Source organism: Lipophrys pholis, assembly GCF_963383615.2.
Source record: "Lipophrys pholis genome assembly, chromosome: 15".
Lineage (NCBI taxonomy): Eukaryota > Metazoa > Chordata > Actinopteri > Blenniiformes > Blenniidae > Lipophrys > Lipophrys pholis.
Genome location: NC_137642.1, coordinates 17,608,472 through 17,628,603, shown reverse-complemented (window position 1 = coordinate 17,628,603; position 20,132 = coordinate 17,608,472). Strand labels below are relative to the sequence as shown.

The window sequence follows — 20,132 nt, the reverse complement described above, 5'->3', positions numbered from 1 at the left end:
CCCCAGAACGTTTGTTTCATTTGAGTGTTTTCTTCTTTGACTCCCTCTTTGGTGTTTCTTCTCATCTTAACTATTTCCCTGGATTAAGCTGCTATTGTCTCACCGAACCGGAACATAAACGTGTGAGGACCCCCTCCGTCTCACACACACCCACCCCCCACCCCGCCTTACTTCATGTCACCGTCTGACAGATTGCCGGCAGAGCTCGGCGAGCGTGTCGTGCTGACGCTGCAGCGGCTGGCGGGGAGGGAGCCCTTCCTCGCAGTCTGTCACCGGGAGACGTCCGGCTCTGTGGGAGTGAGACGCCCCTCCGCTGGGCTGTCTGCTCCACTCAAGTCTGAACGCTGTAGTCTCTCAGCCCAGCTTCACTTCCTATATCTCTGCGGAGGGACTCGTGGGGCGGTGGGATGAAGTGTACCTTGTGTTGCCTCTTGTTCTGCCCTACTTTTGCATGCCGGGATGATGCTGACCTTGACTGTGTGAATGTGGACATTCTGCCATTTTGCTCTAATAATGTTTGTCGTTCGAGCCCCGCCTCGGTTGAACCTGACTTTTTTTTTTTCTCCCCCGAAATGTTAACGTTATTTTTTTGTATTTATTACAACCAGCATGAAGGTTCGTCTTCTCTTTCCTTTCCATTCTCTCGTTTCCTCGTCCGACGCTCAGCTGCACTACAACCACTTTGACGGCTCGCTGGAAGTCTGAGAAAGCAATTAAACGAACAGCATTAAACGCCCGAAGAAGAAGCGGAGAGGCCTTTTCCTGATTGCCCCTCGGTTCAGTTCCTGATGTAGAACACGTGCTGAGGACCTGTTCAGCATCACTTAAAGGTTGTTGTAGGCAGGAGGGTCTGACGACACTGAAGCTCTGCTTTTCAAACAGTCACACACACTCCACCTGTGAAGCTTTTTTTTTTTTTTTTTTCTTTTACATTCCCACTCAGCTTATTGCACTGTGTGTGAGAAGTGGTAGTTTCATTCAAGGCGAGCCGACAAATTGTGGTCTTAACACGTACTGAGCTTTGATTTAACCCCAGAAAGCAATACGAGACATAAACATGCAATACATTTATTTTCTCAAGCGATGCTCCATGTAGGAAGAGATCAGATGTTTGTTTAGTCACAGCTGTGAAAGCAGTCTTTTTTTTTTTCTTTTCTTTTTTTTGGCCTTGGCAGCGAGGCATCTGTGAGAAAACATGAAGTCTTACAGTTCACACTTTGTGTTTGATTTGTATACGACAAAAGGGAAGATAATCTTATTCTATCATCATTCCTTCTTGTGTCTAATTCTTTCCTCCTCATCCGACCTGGACTGTTCTGTGCAGGTCACGTTGTTACTGAGTTTGTTTATTGTTCGTCCAAAGTGTTTTTGCATTCCCTTCTCGACTTTGAAGGAAAAATTTGAACCCGCAAACTTTTTCTTTTCTTTTCCTGAGCATTCAAACGTTTTGTACGTGTGTATTTTTAATGAAGAGAAAATGGCAAAGATGACTGTGTGACAGAAGGAAGTATTATTTTTCTGTTAATAACTTAAGCTATGCATAATTTAAGAGCATTGTTTTTTTTTTTTTGTTTCACCCCTCTGGTCTGCTGTGGCATCTTGGACCGAGGTTCAGTGTTTTGTTTTTTGTTTTTTTCTGTATATATGAGCGTTTGTGTATGTATGGACAAACCAAGTAATGCGTATATTATAAATATATAAATATATATAAAATATTTGAAGAAATATTACATGCTGGTCATTGTGTTTTTCTTTGTGTGTGTTGGGGGGGAGAAGGTGCGTTCAGGGACACCATAAGAAAGCAGATTTCTCTGGTTTGCATGAGGCCCATCATGCAGTTGGAGGGGAGGGAGGGGGGGACCCGGTGATGTCAAAGCTGATGTCGAAATGAAATGGGGAAGCCTGCAGATCTCCGATGCCTTCTGCTGCAATAATTAGCTGATAATTTATCCAACGGGCGTCGGTGCGGCTTGTGGCGGAGGAAAAACGCGCCCTGGCTCGCTGCTGGTCCGCTACATCGAGTCCCTCCTGTATATGCCTGTATCTGATCGTCACACTGAGGTCTCCCCCCCTGCTGCATGCGTAACATCTCTCCAAATCCAGCCGTGGTGCTCAGCAGCACCCCGCCGCGCTCCGCTCGGATCTCCTCTCCTTCCCACACGGAGGACGCACGACGCGCAACGGAGGCGAAACCAAAAACGCCAGGATTTATTATTTACCTCCTCGGGCTTTTCAGCTCCTGACCGAAACGAGCCTGGGATTTCCTCACATCATTTCATATTTGACAGATCCTCTTCTTTTTTTCTTTTTTTTTGTGTGTGTGTGTGCGCGCAAAACGTGCGTGCGTGAGTGTGTGTGTGTGTGTGTGTGTATGTGTGTTGGGTGGAGTCAACCCGGAATTCTCCAAATTGGAAAAACCATTGGCACATTTCAGGTAGGTCGGAGGCTGAAAGCCTACATATTTATACGCTCTTAGACAAAATAATGCAGCTCCGCTTCAGGAGATTTATTCCCTTTCGAATGGTTTCCTGCCATGTTGTTATTTTCTTATCTTTTTTTGCATAATGTCTCTGTTGCTCTGCTTTAACCAGGCCCGCAGCTCGAGCTGCGCGTCCACTGTTTAGTCGCTCATGTTTGACAGATCTGCATCAACAATTAGCCTGGTTACATTTGGATACAGCGGCTGCGAATAGCCGAAGAAACCTTTCGGATGCACGAACCGAGGAAGAGGAGGAGGAGGGAAACCTGCATGCATGAAGGCCTGATGGCTCGGATCTCATTAAAAGCTATAAATTGATCCACCGGTGATGAATTGGAAATTATTCGCCTGCATCCTCCTCCTCCTCCTCCTCCTCCTCCTCCTCCTCCTGCAAACATTTGCATTATAAAGCCCGATTGAATCCATTTGATTTCGACTTGATGATAGAAATGCAATAAACAAATTGATCCAATGGAGGGAAGGGAGAGGAAAAAAAATCCACTGTGAGTGGATTTGAGCAGCAGCCCACCTTCATGCATGTTATTATAAAACACATCTGCGGTCAGGTGTCACCTCCTCCTCCTCCTCCTCCTCTTCCTCCTCCTGCTGCCCGAACTGGGACACATCAGGAGTGAGGGGGGGTCAAAGGGGGCCTGGGATGAGAACAGGATCAGGTAGATTGATCTGCAGGAACCAGGCTGCAGCTGCACTGGAGGAGAAAGTTGACAAGATGGAATAATGGTCAGATCTGATCCAGGGCCAGTTTCAGGTCCCATAGAGGAAGAACATGCACCATGCAATACAGTTTACCCTCAAATGTCTCAAGTGCTTTTGAGCAATGCAAAATAAGCCCCGTTTGCCTGTTCCTCTGTGTGTTTTAATCACTCCCTCTCTGTCATTTCTCTTCCAGACAATTTAGACCAAAAAAAACAATCGTGCCTGATCACTGACTGTAAAATTACAAACTGCCGGCCAGCTGCTGCCTTCACAGCTCTTTCTTTAGATAAAATGGAGTTTGGCCGCTTTAAAATAGCAAACTTGCCCCCTCCTCCTTGCAAAACGAGTCTTTTTAAATACAAAAAAAGGCTGAGGTAGAGAATGGAAGCTACTAAGAGGAGGATGGAGGGGGGGCCGAGACACTGCCTGGGGGGCTGCCACTTTCTGCATTAAATGTGATGTTCATTGACTCTATGTGCCCCCCCCCCCCCCCCTCCCTCCATCCCACCTCTCATCTTTGTCCCTGTTTGACGTCACAGGAGCACCATGAAGGACGGCATCGCCAACAACAGCACGGCCAGCATCTCTCAAGCCAGGAAAGCTGTGGAGCAGCTGAAGATGGAGGCCTGCATGGACAGGATAAAGGTAGTGGTCCTTCACCTCTGTCTGTGTGTCACTACACACTTTGCTGCTTTGAAGATGCATACGCTAATGATGCACACTATTTGATCTGTGCCGATATCCAATATGCCAATATTTTAAAAGCTAAATATTGCCCATGCCGATCTAATCCGCAGTCAAAGGATATGTTGGTGCATCAAAACCGGTGTAAATAATCACATTCACTTCACAAAAAATGTTTTAATCGCAAGGAATCAGAGAAATGTGGCCAAAAACAGCAAAAGTGGAGAAATAAATCAATCAATAAACGCAACTCCAGCAAATTAGGTGCGAGAGAGAAAACACAGCTGCCAGGAAGAGTTAAATAATCCAAGCACAAAAACATTAACATCATCTACATAAGTGGCTCTATTGATCATAGGCTGAATTGTTGTCGTATGCTCAACAACATTATTCTTGTCTTTCACCTGATATCATACAGCCCCCGACTGGTAAAAAGTTATTTAACCCTTTTTGTCAAGTCGAACGTTGGGAAAGCTTCTTGGTTGCTGGAGCTCAGGTAAGGTGGGGTGCAGGTCGGACACTTGCATGAATAAACATCTGGAAACCTCTGAACATGTTCAGTGATGAGGCTTCTTTTGCCGTGGTTGGTATGAATTTGACCCACTAATGTGCAAAACACAAAATATCAGTAAAATGTTGTTTTTGGGTCCTGGCTTCACACTTTTTGCATACACATAGAACGGGACGGGACGGGAGAGGCTCTGTGCCAAATCCTCACTGGGAAGCTGAACAACATGTGAAAAAAAGAGTTCCAACAGAAGAAAATTAATAATTGTAATAAGATAGTGAAAACTAGCAGAGTTTGTTTTCTTGTGGCTACAAGGAGCGGGACGCTAACTCACTATTGAGTGTGGTCTGTGACGTCTGAGGTCAACTGAAGTAGCTCAATAATAACAAGCTGTGGGCAGATTACGGTCCCATACATGTATAAATGTATGAATGGAACGGTTAACAGTTTAGTCGAGCTCCTAATCTGTTTCAGCTTTACATTTTGTGGCTCTCTGTTGTTCATCGCTGATACTGAACAGGAACTTTGGTTCTTTGCGTTCTTAAGATGCTGTTGTGCTCCGTTTGTTTGCTCGGTCCGTTATGAACGCATTAAGTCATTTATAACATGGGTTGATTTAGTGGAAGTGAATCTGAATCGGTCTTTCAGGGATTATCGGTTCACTGCTAAAACTAATGAGCCATTTTCCACACTGCGTCATCAGACTCACAATGGATCATTTTTTTTTATGTAAAATAGACTGAAATCATAGTTTTTATCGCACACTTTCTTATTGCCTGTTCCAACTTAACGCTCACAATAGCCACCATGCCACTCAAAGTAATAGCTGCTATTGTATCCTCCTGATTAGCAGACATGAGTCGTGATCAGTTCACTGTTCTTGTATTTTTTGGGAATTGCATAAAGTGACTCTGCCTCAGCGCAGCGTCCTTTGAGATCCATTCATCTGTGTATTTTTATCATTTCATTTAAAACTACGTTTACACATAGCCGGGTTTTTACCAAAATCTATATTTCCCCCTCCGCCGTATTCGAAAATAACATTGTTTACACCAGATCATTTAAAAAAAAAAAAATAATGTCATTTACACAAACCCGCATTAAGAGCTGCTATGAGCATGACAAAAAAAATATAGCGGACAGTTTAACAAGAAGCATAAAGCCATGCCAGCCAATCAAAATCCTGGAAAAAACACAACAACAATGAATGGCACGTGGCACTTCCTGTTCCTTGTGCTGCGAGGGTCGTTTGTTTGGAACGATGGAGAAGTGAAGTGGCATTAGAGTACAAAACAAGTAAAATACAAGAAAATACTGACTGGGAATCTTGTGAATCAAAGTATAAGGACGTATTGGCACTGCTTTCAGAGCCATAGCCGTCACACACAAATGATGGTGATGACGCTTCTGGTGCATACTGTGGCATTAAACTCCGTCTCCCCAACGACTGTCTACATGCAAAGAAAAGACAGACGGAGCTTTTCCAAATCTCCACTTTGCAGTTTTTCAGATATAATCTTTTTCTGTGACTTGTAGTTTTGTTTACGTGTAAACAAAAATGCCCAAATGCATCGAAGTATCACCACTCTGACTCGCTTTCGTAGTTGTGTAAATGGGCCCTAATTAAGTAGTTTGTTTGAGCCGATCCAGACAACCCTGGACACGTCGCAGTCCATCATCACAAAGCTAACACAGAGAGACAGACCATCCCATTTACACCTAGAGGGAAATAAGGCCCAGTCCGCACCAGCCGAAACGGTCGTTCTTAAAACGTTTTCTGTCCACCCTGGAAACATCTGCGTTCACGTGACACCATGAAAACTACTCACTGGTATAGTACATACGCCAGGCCTATAGGTGGCGCTGTAACGCTGTCACAGAAACACACCAAAAACGGAGAAGAAGACATGGACAAATCTGACATATCGCCTAATTAAAGCGGCTCGCATCACAAGCTTCTGCGGCACGACCGGGAGCATGTCGTCCGCCATTGTTGTGTTAAGTGACGTCACGGAGGGGGTCGAGAGGTAGAGCGATGACGTCATCGTTTTCAGCAAATGTGCGCCTTGCCCATCCACACCTCAAAGCCGACCGTATAACCCGTTTTCAAAAAACAATCAGGGGATTTGGAAAGAAACCCACTTTGCCAGGAAACACCAGCTAATCACACCACTGAGCAGTGTACAGTGTTTAGGTTGCAGCAGAAACGAGCCTAACGTGCAGCCTTCATCAAGAAAATCCCCGGACAGGATTCAGCCTCCGTGCTCAGAGGTGGCAGCATTAATTACATCGCTGATGTGTCGCCGCCATTTATCCTTCTTCTATCCAAACAAAGAAGCACAGATATCTCTGTCCCCCACAAGGTCCTCCAGCAGTTTCTGTGAGGATCTCGTTCTGCTCCCTGACCCCCAAAGAGCTCTCTCCTCCCCATGGGGACCCGTGTCAAGCTTTCTGGGTCTGTGTGACTGCAGCACTCCTCCTCGGGTTTCTGTGTCAAAGTCCGAAGCTTTAAATTAGGCCATGTTTGCGTCTTCCATCGTACGTCTAATCTCTAACATGCTTATCATGAAGCGGTGTATCATAAAAACACACCGTCCTCCAACAGAACACAGTTAAATATTGACTTTTAGTCCTGATACAGGCTCGATGGCGAAGGTCGGCCATCCTTCTGGAAAACGTCTTTTCGCTCGTTTCTAAAGATGTATTTTAACATCAGTCCATTTCATAAGACAATGCAAGTCATTGTTTCATCGCATTGTGTGTCGGCCAACGTCGAAAGCAGTTTTTCTCGCGTTCCTTACATGTGAAGGGGCCGCTCGTCTCGGGATCTCTAATGAACGACTTCTCGTGCAACTTAAACGGCAGTGTCATCGCCTCGGTGGCGAGCTTCTCATGTGCTCGGGGAATGATCGCCCTGCAGGCTGGAGGCTGTTCGCTCAGCGTTCTATAGCGGCTACTGGAAGCTCGCCATACATCACCATCCCGACTCAGCACAACGGCTGCTTACGAAAAGCCTCCTCATGGAAAACACAGAACGATTATTAGAACTTAGAATGATTGGAAGTAGATTTGTGCTGTGATGATTCAACCCACAAAACTTATGTTTGTTCCAGAGAGTTAATCTATTTCAGTGGTCGTCAAATTTCTACAACGTCCACCAAAGTGATGGAGGATCAGATCCTTTCAAAGAGCTTGAATCACGTGGCACCTTTAACAGTATCATATACATTTTCTTCCTTTTACACTGAAATCAGAACATACTTTATGAAAAAAGGTGGACCAGGACAATTCAGGCATACTTTTCTTCTCTTTGATTTATATTTAAAATATGTGTAAATCGACGTTTGTGAAAATGTCAGTAACATACAAATGGTTGTAGGAGAATAAAATGGCATCTTTTATAGTGCTAATTAGATGCTTTTGTTGTGACTGTTGCACTTAAAGTTTGAACTAAAGTTTATTTTATCATTTCAATTCAGCTCTTTTGCACACACCAAAAATAAATCTGCTCTAAAAATGTGTTTCAATAATATTGTCCGTGGTTATTTGACTTTAACACTTTATCATCACCACTACTGCACTGTTAAGGTGGATAACTGTCAAGATGCATTGTTTTCAGTTTAATGGTCACTTAACAAATACACACCCGTCAGCCACTTTATTAGGACCATTTTACTGGATATTTGGGTCCATATTGACACGACATCAGCAGATTTGTCAGTAGAACATCAACCCAGTGAGATGTGGTGACTGGAGTTCTTTAGAATGAAGTTATCATCTTAGTCAAGAAAAAAGTTCTAGACATGAGTGGAGCTTCTCACAGGAGTGTAGTGTGTGTTGAAGAGATGGTCAGCAGCAATGCTCAGGTTCACTGTGGTGCTGAAATGCAGGATTTATATGAAGGGTTCCAAAGCGTACCAAGGAAATTTCCCCCACGCTATTATGCCACTACCAGCCTGAACTGTTGAGACCAGGCAGGATGGATCCAGACCTTTCTTCTGAATGTTGCTGCAGATATTGTACCAGGTGTGGCCTTCTGCTGCCGCAGCTATTTGAGTTATTGTTGTCTTTTTATCATCTTAAACCAGTCTGGTCATTCTCCTCTGACCTCAACAAGGCATGTTGGCCCAGAGAACTCCAACTACCTGGATGTTTTCTCCTTTTCGGACCATTCTCTGTAAACCTGAAACATGGTTGTGTGTGAAAGTCTCAGCAGATCAGCTGTTTCTGAAATATTCAAATATCAGAATCACTTTCAAAGTCACTGGAATGGATTTTAATGCTCTGAACGTAAGCTGCACATCCTCGACATGTCTGCATGTCAAATACATTGATTTGCTCCAGATATTTGAGCGATTGAACAGGTGTATCTGAAAAAAAAAAGTTGGTGCGGTCGATTATTAAAAATGAAAAACGTACTCCACTTTCTGCCCGCAGACATTCCTGTAGCCCCGTTTTAGAAACACTGACCTAAAAGAAAACCTTCATGTGACTCACATATCATGTATAAACAACATAGCCATTGCCAATGTTTATTTTTTCCTTCAGTGTATCATTATGACTAACTACGAGGTATATAGCCCAAAAAAAATAACTCGGATCGTCAAAAATTCATTTCTGAATAGACCATTTAAAAAAACAAAAACAAATGCTCAAATGGAATCAAATTACCCGAAATAACCAAATGTAAATACTAAATGCGGGAATTCTGAAGTATTTTTAGTTTGTGCATGTGAAGCAGCTCACGGCTTCAGATGTTGTTACTGTAGAAAGAATGTTAAACGTGAGCAAGAGCAACATAACAGTAACATAACAGCCAGTTACATACAAAAAAAAAGAGAAATTCGATTCTAAATGCTTCATTTTTCTCAAATCTGTATACTATTTATTGAATGCAGTGCCGCTACGAGGTTAGCAGTGCGGGCAGCCATGTTGGCGTGAAGCTTTGAAAGCTCTTTAGTCTAAATAACGAGAGTTCCCAGCCAGCTCACAAACCTTGAGGAGCTTGGACGCCTGTCTTCTTAGACCGTCCACTTTAATTACTGAAGAGACAGCTTATGCTTTCTTCTCCGCCGAGGCAGTCCTCTTGTTTTGTTTGGTCCAAACCGAGTGGATTCACAGAACGTCGCCCAAACGACGGCAAAGCCACTGAAAATACACTTTCTGTGAATGAGACAGATTCCTATTGAAATTTTGAAAACTGCATCCGGCAGGAGAGACGGGGAGTGTCGCTTGAATCGTACGTCGTGGGTGTGCATTCAGGGCTGAAGTGATTGGAACCAACTGAAGCAATACGTTTAGTTCGGCATTATACGATCCTGTTTGAGCCGGATCAGTAATATAGCAGCTTAATGACCCTCTAAGAATTTTTTATTTTATTTTTTCTTCCCTTTGTTTTGGTGTAATATGGTTTGATACCATGCCGGAAGAAGGTTGTTGCCTCCGTGGCACGATTCTGCAGCCTTTAGTGTGCATTCACACACTTACCCTATGACGCTTCTTTGCTTGAAGTATATACAGTATGCAGCGTTGAGTACAAGCATGGCTGCCACTTTTCAATATTCAGTTCTGAATTACAATCCTGTTTTACATGATTATTACTATTCTTATGTTTAAAAAAATAAATAAAATGCCGTAGAAGGTGCATTCATGCCGTACTACTGCACATTTATGAAAGTGATTAAACCAACATGGTAGTTTCATGTTAGGATGTTTTCCATTAGTACTGATTGGACATCCAAAGTTGTAAACTGTGTTTCCGTGCGGCTAATTCCCACTCCCGCTGAACGAGGAATGTGAATAAAGGGATGCAAAGTGGGGTTAAGTTGTTATCTTGAGATGAGGAGTATTTTGGATCACAGTGTATCTGACTCATCAGTTTTTCTGTCACTCTTTGGGTTTTCTGGGAGACAAAGTGTCAGATTTGAATGTAAATGGATCTTAAATGTCACGTCTGATGTGTATCTGAGCGGCTTTCACTCCTCTCCACAGTGGCTCTGACAAAAAAATGTAAGCTTTTGTGAGTAATTGGTGTCTGTGTTCTCATTTCAGTGAGACTTTCGTCTTCGGGGGGGTGAAAAACACAACCTTTGAGAAGCAAACCTTTACCTCGTCTAACCTTTGTTGTTAGTCGTAATAATTCATGTCTTGCATGCAGTTTTCCTTTTTAATAGCGGAGATCACATTCATGTAATCAGATACAATAATGTTCAGGGGAATACTAAATGAATGCGTTAAAGAAGGGAGAGGAATTCAACTGGTTTTAGACGGAAGGTTATAACAAGCTGGAGGCAGTTATAATTATTATACTTTGAAGTATTTGCATATTTTTGTGCAAATCCAAAGGTCAACAGGAGTGTGTTCATCTAAAATGAAAACAGTGGGGCACAATTTCACATCTGTATTATTCTCCGGCAGTTGGCGGGTGATTGACGCCTCGTCAGATGTGGAGATCCAGTTATTATTATTTCTTTTTTTTTTTAAATGAAGAGGCATGTGGCTGAATTAAAAGCAGAGCGAAGCACGGAGAAAGCAGACAGTCGGCCACGTCTGGCGATCCCCTTAAATTTAATTAAGGGATCTGACGAGGAGGGAGAGCGCGCGTCAGTGACGAGACGGCGCTCTCTGTGCCGCTGATTGAGGGATCACTACGTCCTCATTAATTGCTCAATCAGCTGAAGGAATGTGATCTGTGCTAATTAGAAGGACTCTCCTTCCATCATGGGGCTGCAGTGTAATTACAATCAGCCCGGGCCTAATGACACACACTGTGCAGTACCGCCGTTTGTCCTGTGGGGCCCATGCGCTCTGCGGAAGCCCGACCTGCAGTTACATGATAATATAATTACTGCTTTTTCTTTGATTATGGAAATAATTAAGCTGTTTACTTGTATTGTAAAAGAGGGCTTTGGTGATGTTCCCGCTGCGTGCAGGTTTGAACGCTGCGACTCATGTCTGTTTCAGGTCCTAATGAATATGTTTCCTTCTAATTGTAGTTAATTAATTAAGCGTTTGGTAATTAAACGCTCTTTCGAGTTGCAAAAATTCACAAGTAAATGTTGAAATACCTCTTTAAAGACTTTTGTTCCTTTGTGCACCAGAAAACATTTAAAGTCGCTGATAACGTGACATGTTATTTGCTCTACTGATTTTCCTCTCTGCAGCGTCTCAGTTTCTGGTGTAACAGTTTCATATCCGAAACTCGGTTTTCGAAAAGCTGCAGGAGGCTGTAAGTTTCTTTTCATTGCCTGTCTTTTCATGTAAGCTTTGAAAACAAATAAATACACGCAGCCAAAAACCTTCACCACCAACTTTTGTTGGCAAAGGTAAACAACATAAAATAACAACATCACTGCCTTTATACAGTACTTAAATGCATCCATTGTGCCAGAATCAGCAATCAATCCACCAGGGGGGTACCCCTCTGAATTAGAAGACAAATAATGTTTGTTTGTTTTTTTGTTAAAGAAGTTGTGACTGCAATAAAATACTGATGTTTTTTTCCGGCTCAGGAACAACAAATATTGACGTTTTAACATGAGTCGATCCATAAAAAGACATCAGAAGTATCCGCGTTTTGCTATCGACCTGCACATCGTTCAAAGGAAATCAATGATAACTGACATGCGGCGGACAGAGCAGGCACAGTCGGGGGCAGCGTTGCAGGTGGCGGGGGTCTGTTGAGGCTGGCAAACACCTTGCGGTCGTGTAGCTGGTGAATATTGACATTCGTTTCTCCTCAACCTGCCTTCACACTCCTGTTCAGCTCCTCCGTTGACGTGGTCGTTAACCAATACTTTTTTCATCCAAACGTCAATGAGTCAGGTTCAAAGTTGCTTTAAAAAAAAAAAAAGTATGTGTCCTTTGTAGTTTTTAAAACTTCTACTGAATGTCCAATCAGTACTGATGGAAGTCGATGGAGCTTCTTTGTCCTGATGTCCAGTCGAGGTATTGACGTGTTTGCTTTTATTCACAAACAGAGTCACAAAGTCTGTCCTTGAAGGAATGGTTAGATTTGTTGTCTTCTTTGTTCCTTTCACTGGTCACAAATGAGCTATACTTCACAGCATTGTCCGTGCAGGACATGGCTGTATTACTGTGTCCACTACACATCTGTATCAGTATGTCCCACGAGGTTTCCCCCGTCAGGGTTCAAAACGGTCACATCCTGACTTTATAACACTGTTATAAAGTCCAGTGCTATACAGGCCTTCAAGTCAATATCGGCAGCGCCTGCCGCAATACAACCAACATCAACTCTGTAAATGAGGCCCGTATGGATTCCAGTTTCAAGTGGCAGCGACAGATTATTCAAGGTTTTCGTTATAAACTCAAAGAATAAAAAAAATATCTCAGTCAAATTGCAGGTTATTGACAATCAACTCCTTTTTGCCTGTTTTCTGAAATGTCCTTGCAGTCGTATTGAGGCCGACCAGACTTTTACAGCAACATAGGGGGTTGCAAGACGGATCCAGAGAGCAGGTGCAGCGTAGCAGACATAAATAATAAAGACACATTAGCTGGAAGAAGGTGGCGACAGTACAGTTGTTAGAGCAGAAAGCGAACAGAATCATGCAGAGAGGTAGCCATGCGCGATGACACTGCTTTGTCGCTTCGCCTTTATTCAGTTTGTTGCACTGTTGGATGTTGGAGTTTTTTTTTTTTCTTCTTTCAATTCCCCGTTGGGTATTTCTAAAAGTACAGGATGGAAATCAAAGTGGAAGTGAAACTGGAGAGAGACACCGCAACGTGTTTCAACCTAAAACAGGATGGCGCGGTTTCGTGCAACATTCAAAAGCAGTGAATCTCGGAGAAGGAGATGCAGAAACGCGGAGCCGATTGGCTCGATACTAACGTTAGGTTCAGCAGAATATATTTGCAAATCGATGCCTTATAATTGGTATGTTCAAAGTGTGCTTCCTTTTTCTGGATAGAAAGTTCAGTTATATAACATAATATCTCTTTATGGCCACAGGCAGAAATTCAGTCAGCTTCTCAGAGGTTACTCAACATACTTTATTATTCCTAAAATAATCCCTCCATAACACCATTGTGAATGTCTCTGTTATGTTAGGTTATCTTGACCTATTTAAAAGGAAACTTAAGACAAACCTTGATAACCAGGATTGTAGTTGATCTATTTAAATTCAGTCTCTTAACCATTTATAGATTTTTATTTGTTTTGATTTTATTGCTTTGTGATAACATTTAATCTATTGTATTTAGATTTTTATTTATACATCCATTTAAGTTTGATTAACTTATCTGTATTTGTTTCCCTTTATTTCTCGCCTCTGCCTCAACCTCCTTGGGATTACAGGCAACAACGATTGTCAAATTTTATGCAATTTTAATAGAAGCTGAATACTTATTGAATAATATGAGTGTGTCATTCACGATCCAGTTGATTGGGGGCCTTGTTGAAATTCTGCAAGAAGTGTATAAAAATCAACTTCCTTTAGGACATCTGGTATAGTTTTTTTCCTTGCTGTCTAAAAATAGTAAGTCAAAATCCCAAATAATGCGTAGTGTGGTTCTACTTGAGGCGCATTTGTTAAGATTAGTCTTAGTTTAGTTATAACTATTCGGGATTCATACATCTCAGCAGCACTAATCCTCTCTCCTTGTGCTATTTCCTGCTGTCAGATGGTAAAAATGTGATAATTCCCCGTTCCGGGCCCGAGCTGAGAGGTGTCCTGATGGATGTGGTGCGTTCGTTGCATTCTCTGGTGAGAGCAGCAGTGGGTGAGGTGAAGTGGCAGGCAGGAGATCAGATGGCTGTGTCCTCCACGTCGATCCCTGAGCCCTCGCATCCCTCTGATGCAGCTGCTCCTCTGCTCTCCATTTACCGCCTCCCCTCCCCGTAACCTCCCACTCGGCTCCCGAGTGCAACTCTACATTCACATACAGTCTGGCTGTACTGTAACATTTAAAGTGACTCTGTTTGACTTTGACAGAATTCACACAGCAACTTTTTTACTTATTAATGTATTTATTTTTTTGCTTGGAGGGTGAGGAGTAGAGCGTCGGGTCTCTTGGTTTCTGGTCAAGGTCCCACCTTAACACCCGTCAGTCACCGCAGTCGGCCGCCTCCACCTCTCGCCTCGGGCTGAAGGAGGAGGCTTCACAGCCGTCGCCACAGGCACTGACGCGTAGGGAATATACAGCTTCAAAGAACAAAATCAACATCCGACATCGCTCAGGTCTGATCTGGTGGAAGTTTAACTCTTAAAAAAAACAAAAAACATGTGCTCGGAGAATGAACACACAGTGATTTGCAAACAAGCAAAAACCTCCATGTAACACTGTCAGATTTAGTCAAACTACTTGTCCCAGTGTTATTCGAACATGTTTGAGCCTCTTCAGCTGCTGATCAGTAATGTGAGTAATAAATGTTTGGTCTCGACACACCATCAACCGTACCTCTCTTTGGGTAACGCTAAAGAAATCACATGGAATTGGCTTGGGGCGAAGTGGGCGACTCCCCAGGGCGCAAACTTAACAGGGGCACGGCGTGCACCGGCTCAGCAGCCAGGTCCGCCACTGATAGTGACGATGGGTGATTGAATTAAAGGCAGAGGAAACAGGTTGTTGTCATATTTGTGTGACTTTAATATTTATATTGACCTCAGTATTATGAGCCTAACTCGGAGCTCTGCAACATTTATGACTAAAATAACCACATTTGTCCACTTTTCACCAAATAACATTTACATGATGCTTTGCTATAGCTGCCAAAAACTGTGATTCAGTAGATTATTTTTTTTTTATTATTTTATTTTTTTTTACAGTATTCTTCTGGTAAGCGGCTTACCCAAACTAACAAAAAACAACAAAAAACTAAAACAGCCATAATGGCTTAACGTAAGCTATTATGGCTGTTTTAGTTTTGGCTTTTTTTTATGAATCATTTAAAAAGTTCTGCCATTTTCAGGCCTTTTCTAGCCATTTTTTGGTTTTAGATGTTTTATATGCTCATGAGTTTTACGATTCTTTTGCCATTTTACCATTTTTAGCCTTTTCTGGTCATTCATGCCTCTTTAACATTTAGTCATTTTTCTTCAATTCTTCAATTATCTCTGCCCCTGTCAAGCAAACATGTAAATCCACAACCTTGGCAGTAAAATCAAATCAGTTTTTCTAACTCTCCAGTTTCAGGATTCGTTCAGGGTCAGCATCCTGAGAGGCTTATTGGGGAACTCAACGTTTCTCACCTGCAGTGAGGCAGCGGGTGGGTGACACATATTTTAGTTGACTAAAAACTAATTAAGCCTCACATTTGTCACCCTGACAGACGAGTGTCCTTTAAGAAAATGTCTTTTGTGCAATAAAGTTGGCGTCAAATTTTTATTTACACACAATTTTGGGAAAGCTGCAGGGTAGCCAGTCAAGAGGGGCTGTCGAGCCGCACGTGGTTCATGCGAACCGTCGAGACGGTGAAGACGTCAACGCACCAGGTTTTCTTAGCTTGCTTCTTATGTGCCTGCGCTCTGGTGTGATTGGTTCATGTATTCTTGGTTATATCGATGAAATGATAAAGCGGACGTGTTGTGGATGAACTAGAGGCAAGAGTGAAAATAAATAGAGAACATTTAGTACGTATACCAGCATCCCTGTAGGTCTGTTTAACATAAGCTCCAATCACTGTGAGTATATTTCAAAGTTGTTTTTTTTATCCTGTCCTCTTCAACTATTAAGACGCAACTTATTTAAATCAGACTCATCTCACTCCTGAAAATCCAGTTTTGAGGAACAAATCTCATGAAGTAAACTTTGGAAGTATAAAAGTTCAGATTGAACTTGTGAATAGCGTTCTGTCTCAGTCTCACCTAAACAAAGATGCTTTGTCTTAAAAGGAAGTAGGATGAATCATCTGGTGTCATTAAGTTAAACTTTTCTGAAGAAAAGAAGAAGAAGAAAAAAAAAAAAAGATTTCTCGAGGGCATTTCACGTCTCTTTCAGACGGCAATAGAGTAGTGATCAAAAAAGAATGGAGGGAGATAAAACAGTGGCCTCGGGCTGAACTTAAAGCTGTAAGTCGCATGACTCAGAAGCACTATGGAGGAAAATTGGAATCAACCACAGACACAGACAGAAATTATCTGAAATGACGAGCAGTGCGGGAGAAATATTGTGGAAGCTTTGAAATCTTTTGAAGATTAAAGCAAGGGAGACCTCTCTGGGAGCCTCTGTTAAAATGCATGTAGCTGTTTGTTTCTTTGACCATTTCTAATGGAATTTTGACCGCCGGAGACCAGAGCTGCCATTTTGAAGCCACGTCTTTAAATCTGACCCTTCTTCTCTAGAGCCTCACATTTTTACATTATACCTGCTTCTGTCACAGCATTGTTGAGGACAAAATGGTCACTTGCTGCCTTTATATATACAGTATATACGATAGCTACTCTTCACTTTACCGGTCAGTGGATATAATGTTTAGAATGGCGGTGTGCGGCCTGTGGCTCCGGGGCCGCATGTGGCTCTTCAGCCCTTCTGTGGCGGCTCCCTGAGGCTTTCACTAAAGTATACGTCAATAAGCATTTGATCTTATTGTCATTCTATTCACACAACAGAGTCATTTTTAAAAAGCATCTTAACTTGAGGCTAAAAAGGATTTCAAAATAAGACACAATGGCAAAATAGGAGCGAAAACCACAATAAATGACCGAAACTGCAAAATAAGCTTTAAAAACAAACAAAGATTTTGAAAAGAAATGATCTCAAAAGGATTTAAAAAAAAAAAAAAGCTGCTTTAAACAACTAAAATCCAGTACAGAAGAGCTGAAAAGTAAATGTTTACCATCCTAAATCGTAATTGAAAATTCATAAATGCCACATAAGATGCAGTTTTCCTACGTATCTCCAAACCATATACAGTACATGAATATGAAGCTGTGTCAGCCTGTTTTTAAAGGTTAGACCTGCTTCGTGGCTCCGGTTAAATTTGATTTGATGGAAAATGACAAAAACGGCTCTTTTGGTCATGAAGGTTGCAAACCTCTGGGACCGGGTGATTAGTGCGACTGTTTGTTTATTTGGTATAAAACAGGAGTGTCAGAGACATACAGCTCAATTTGAGTGGGCTGAACCAGTAAAACGACAGCATAATAATCTATATACAACAACTTCAACTCAAGGAAACGACATAAAAATCGGTTTCACTGTTTTTTTTTTTGTTTTGTTTTTTCCCCAAAATTCAAAAATGTTTGATTTTACCATTGAGAGTTTTGACATTGCGTCGTTTTTAACGGTGCAAATTAAGGTGAAATGTCATCTGCTTTCTGTTGTACTCTAGTTTTCAGGCTATTGTTCTCAGGAAACTTCTCAGGAAATATAATTTCTCCAGCCTCCAGCCTTCAGTTTCTTAATGTTAATGCTAATGCACCAGCAATATAAGGATCTCGCTCTCATGACTGCTACTCTTAATGACGCTGTGCAACTAAAGCCCATTTATGGTTTATTATCTGATCCCTGATGATATTTACTCTCTGATCACTCCAGGTGTCCAAAGCAGCTGCGGACCTGATGGCATACTGCGACGCCCACATACGCGAGGACCCGCTCATCGTGCCGGTCCCCGCCTCCGAGAACCCCTTCCGGGAGAAGAAGTTCTTCTGCACCATCCTCTGATGAGCTGCTGGTAGAGCCGTACAGGTGCAGGCACGGCGTTGCCTGGCTTCTCTGTCTTCACCTCTCCTGAAGCTACTGGCCGTAGGCATTGAGTGGAGTTTTTCCCAGGTGGACACTCTGTTGTTGGTCAGCTCTGTCCGGGTGGCTGAAGGTTTTGGGGGAAGTCAGCCACCAAACTGGCAACCCAGTGAGCATATCATGTCTTGTTAAATAGGTTTGTTATTGCTTTGTTATTAGAGAACAGCCTTGCTCAGTGCTTAATGAGATGAGAGATGTTTTTTTTTTTGTTTTGTTTTTTTCCTTTTTAATCTTTTATTGTGCTAGATCTTAACTTGCCTCAGGAAACGGAAATTTGCCCAGTGTCTGACTTTTTTAAACATTTATACCCCTTTATCTGAATGCGAAAAAAAACCACACAAAAAAAAAAGCATAAACATTTAGTTTTGACCATAGTTCAAGTTACTTTTTGTGTTTTGGTTTCACTATTTGTAGCAACACTTACCAAAAGCACCACTGAAGTGTGACACCCGTGTCCATAGCGGCCTCTCTTTGGGTTCCCCTCCAGAGCAGCAGTCGACCCTGCTGGCTATCGTCGGCAGCGCAGCCCGAATCAGTTTCACACTCAGAACGCCGCAGCTCATGTCGTGAATAATTTCAGCCACACTCGTAATAAGAAGTGGTGGCAGCGCTGTGCCGCAGACAAATAAATAGACTGTTTATTGAAAGGTGCAGAGCTAATGTTTCCACAGCGAGAGGAGCTCCTCGGGGGTTATCACTGTGCAAACAACCCTTAAGTCAAAAATTATTTATGAATCTCCTTTCCACAGGCCCGCGCTAATGTGTTCTACCTTTGCTGCTCTTTTTGATTTACTCTGCACATACTTCATCCACTTCAAATTAGAAACACTATCAGTTCATCTTCCGCCTCCTCCTCCTTCTTCTAATTGTAATATTTTCTTACAAGTTGCAGTGCCCCCCCCCCCCCCCGCGCCCGCCCTCCATTTCCATCACAATCTCGTTTATTTCTCTGGGCATGTTTCCTGAGCCTGATTGTTTTTTGCCTGTCCTAGAGTGAATGGCAAGGCCTTTGACACTAATGCCAAACCAGAGGCCTGCATGTTTCTCCGCTCCTTTTTGACGGCGTCCTCTGTTTCCGAGGGGCCGTCGGTCTTTTAGAGTGTACAGTATGTTACAGTGCCAATCTCTGTGCGAGCGGACCCGGCCTCCGCGCCGACCTCCGACCGCCTTCTCTTTTTCCGTTTTCGTTTCGTCTTTCGGAAGAAAAAGCACACTGTCCAAAACATTTCCTTTACATGGTAGTTGAATAGCATTTGCTAATTTTTACGATGAATTGTTATGATCGTTATTAATATCGTTATTATCAGTAGTATTATTGAATATTTGTTGCACAGCACTGACAGCTACATGACGTGTAGTGCTACTAAGCTTGTATGATACTTAGAGAAAAGAAGAAAAAACAAAAACATTTATAAATCATGCAATTATTGATATTATCTAAGTATTTTTTAAGAACAATGTTGAGGGTCGTTTACATAAATGTGATCCCTTTGGTGGTTCAGGATTTTTGCACCGTTTCTGTCAAATGGAGAGACGATGTTCCTCCTGGTACTTGAATAGCCTTCGCATTAGGAATCAAACTGTGATACTGGACTGTCACAACACACAAAATACCCTGTGTGCTCAAATTGTTTGCAGGATAATGATTCTTTTCCTTTCCTATGTGAAAACCTGAGACCGACCTCAGGTCACTCTCGCTGACCTCATGTTCAGGATGGTGCCAAATCTGAAACTAGAAATACAACAGATAGAGAGATGAATATTGCATGGATTTATTTCTATCTATAACAGAGAGAACTATAATGATATGAAATATTGCCTCCTCATTGATTATCTGGGTGCTACTCTGCACATACAAATATCATTGGGGTTCGGGATATGTCAACAATGTGCAGCTGTATTCATGAATGGTATTTATCATTTTGGGTAAAAGAAAATAGCACTTAAATAGCAGGCTTTGTAAAAAAAAATATTAAAATTCAAAAATCATTTTCTGGATCAAATGAATTAAAGGAAAACAGCAACCCAAATGTGTCT

The 20,132-nt window shown here is 42.3% G+C and overlaps 1 protein-coding gene across 1 annotated transcript; it reads left to right on the top strand.

Moving 5' to 3' along the window:
• The first annotated feature begins 1,854 nt into the window (after positions 1-1,854).
• Positions 1,855-20,122, top strand: gng4 (G protein subunit gamma 4). The gene is made up of 3 exons (XM_080482032.1): positions 1,855-2,434; positions 3,736-3,841; positions 17,889-20,122. The coding sequence occupies exons 2-3, from the start codon at positions 3,743-3,745 to the stop codon at positions 18,015-18,017; spliced, it is 228 nt and encodes a 75-aa protein (XP_080338158.1). The 5' UTR covers positions 1,855-2,434; positions 3,736-3,742; the 3' UTR covers positions 18,018-20,122.
• Positions 20,123-20,132: the final 10 nt, after the last annotated feature.